The 2,401-nt window shown below is 65.6% G+C and overlaps 1 protein-coding gene across 1 annotated transcript; it reads right to left on the bottom strand.

Annotated features, from left to right (window-relative positions):
• On the bottom strand, positions 1 to 1,780 carry DUSP23 (dual specificity phosphatase 23). Its single transcript, XM_030303050.1, has 2 exons — positions 1,448 to 1,780; positions 1 to 377 (listed from the first exon to the last, which is right to left on the bottom strand). Exons 1-2 carry the CDS (start codon positions 1,712 to 1,714, stop codon positions 192 to 194), a joined length of 453 nt encoding a protein of 150 aa, XP_030158910.1. The 5' UTR covers positions 1,715 to 1,780; the 3' UTR covers positions 1 to 191.
• Positions 1,781 to 2,401: the final 621 nt, after the last annotated feature.

Here is a 2,401-nt window from a genome sequence, read left to right on the forward strand (position 1 = left end):
TGGCTCTTTGAAGTTATTTATTCAGGGAAGCAGCGGAGGCCCCCCTGCCCCCCTGCAGTGCAGCCCCAGCCCTCTCTTTGGTCAAGGCCTGCCTGCAGGGAATGGCCACTCAGTCTCTCGAGCCAGCGGGAGGGCCTGGTGCTTCCAGTGCAGGTCAGGGCACGGGCCAGGCAGACGGGTGCCGGGGGCCCTTATTTAGTCCGCTGGTAGAACTGGAAGACGGCTTTCTCCTGTTCGTAGGTCTCGATGGAGCCGGGTCGAAGGCGCCGGATTTCAGCAATGGCATCTCCCGCGGCCAGGCCCCTCTCTTTCACCAGGTAACAGGCCAGCATGGTGCCAGTGCGGCCAAAGCCCAGGGCACAGTGCACTCCCACAGCCTGCGAAGAAGCAGCTTGGTCGGGTGGAGCCTGGTGCCCTGCCCCCCGCCCCTCGCCCTTCCCTTACACCCCTCCCTCTCCCTGCGGCTGCTGCTTCTGGGTGAGGCCCAGGACCTCACAGGCCGGCTCAGGCCCCTGGCTCAGGCTCTCAGGGGCCGGAGAAGTGACATCAAAGTCAGGGAGGGCTGAACCGTCCCTCGTGGTTTGGAGGCTGCCAATCACACCCCAAGTAGCTGGTTCAAGAGCCGGGTTCCTGGCCTGCCCGCCCACAACCCTCTACCTGCGCTGTCCAGTGATACCCCCACCCCGGCCCGCCTCCCCCCTGTCCCGTCCCCCGCGGAGCGCGGAGCCGCTGCTCATCCGGATTGAGATATGACATAAAGTACAACCAGGTTTTGAAGACGTGGTACAAAAAAGTATTAAAATATCTCATGAAGAATTTATATTGATTATATGCTGAAACGGTAATATTTTTGACTTACTGAGTTAACCTACACCATCAAAACGAGTTTCCCCTCATTCTGCTTTACCTTTTCAAAATGTGGCTGCTAGAAACTTTAAAATTGCAAATGTGGCTCCGTTATATTTGGACTAAGTGTGGCTCCGGAGAGCGCTCACGAGCCACTGCCTTCCACCCGCATGTCGCCCCAGTGCGGCCACCCTTCTGCCTCTCAGCTCACAAAACTCGTTGCTTCCCTGCGGGCCCTACCCCCCACTGCGCGCCTCCGCCCGTCTTCTCGTCCTGGCCCCTGGGCGCTCCCTCTGCTCCCCGAGTCCAGCGAAGTCCCTGCCTGCCCGGCCCCGCCCAGTCCCCCCGCAGGCTCCTCCCTGTCCCCCGCTCACCCCCTGTAGGCTCCTCCCTGTCCCCCGCTCACCCCCTGTAGGCTCCTCCCTGCCCTAGCCCCGCCCTGTCCCCGCCCAGTCCCCCGCGAGCCCCTCCCTGCCCGGCCCCGCCCTGCTCCCCGCTGACGCTTGCAGGCTCCTCGGTGCCCGGCCCCGCCCCGCCCCGCCCCGCGCAGGCCCCTCCCAGCCCCCCGCTGACCCCCGCAGGCCCCTCCCCGCCCGCTGACCTCCCCGCGCGCGTTGGCCTCGTCCACTATCCGCACGAAGCGGTCGATCTGCTCGGGGGCCGGTGGACAGAAGTCCGGGATGCGCAGCCGGTGCAGCGTGAGGCCGGGGCAGGTGTCGCTGTGCGGGGGCCCGCGCTCCGTCAGGGACACCAAGTGCCGCACGCCCCGGTCCAGCAGGAACTGGTAGTGCGCGGGCAGCCGCGGCAGCGCCAGACCCGCCAGCCGGCCCGGGAGCACCCACGAAAAGTTGGGGGGCTGCACCCCCATGGCGGCGGCAGGGCACGCGACCGCGCCAGCCGCTCGTCCCCCGCCCGCCCCCGGGGCCCGGCAGCACCCACCCGCGCCCTGGTACCACGTGGGCTCCGCGCCCCGCCCGGCGACGCCCCGTCCCGCCGCGGGGATTGGCCCACCCGCCTCGGGGGCGGGGCTGGGGCGCTGGACCGAGAAGACGGGCGCCGCGAGCCGGCCGCAGTCCGGGGCAAAGCGCTCGTTGATTGGTTGGGTAGCCGGTAATGGGCGGGATTGCCGCAGCGGTGCTCACGGGGATTGGTGCAGCTACTCAAACAGCCGGAGGCAAACCTAGAGCCCGGGATGAATTGCTTTCTGCGCACGACGCCACCCGGGGTCGGGCTCTGCTGCTCCCTGGCGGCCGGTGGCAGTTATTACACCAGTGTCCCCTGCCCCTGCAACCCCAGGGCCTGGCCTCATGGAGTCTTTCTTCACAGTGGACGCCTAGCAGATCTTCCGCTTCCGGGGAGGAACCCCTTCTATGATGACCGACTGGTCTCTTCAGTGACTTGGTGAACCCGTCCAGCTGGGGCGATCACCGCTGCGGGGACTCTTCTCATTTTCTATTGCTGGAATTCTTCAAAAAACTACGGGGCTGCCATCTGGTGCCCTGAAATCTTACCCGGGTAGGAATTAGAGTCCAATGATAATAACAACCCACAGCAT

The sequence above is a fragment of the Lynx canadensis genome, chromosome F1 (assembly GCF_007474595.2).
Source record: "Lynx canadensis isolate LIC74 chromosome F1, mLynCan4.pri.v2, whole genome shotgun sequence".
NCBI classification, from domain to species: Eukaryota; Metazoa; Chordata; class Mammalia; order Carnivora; family Felidae; genus Lynx; species Lynx canadensis.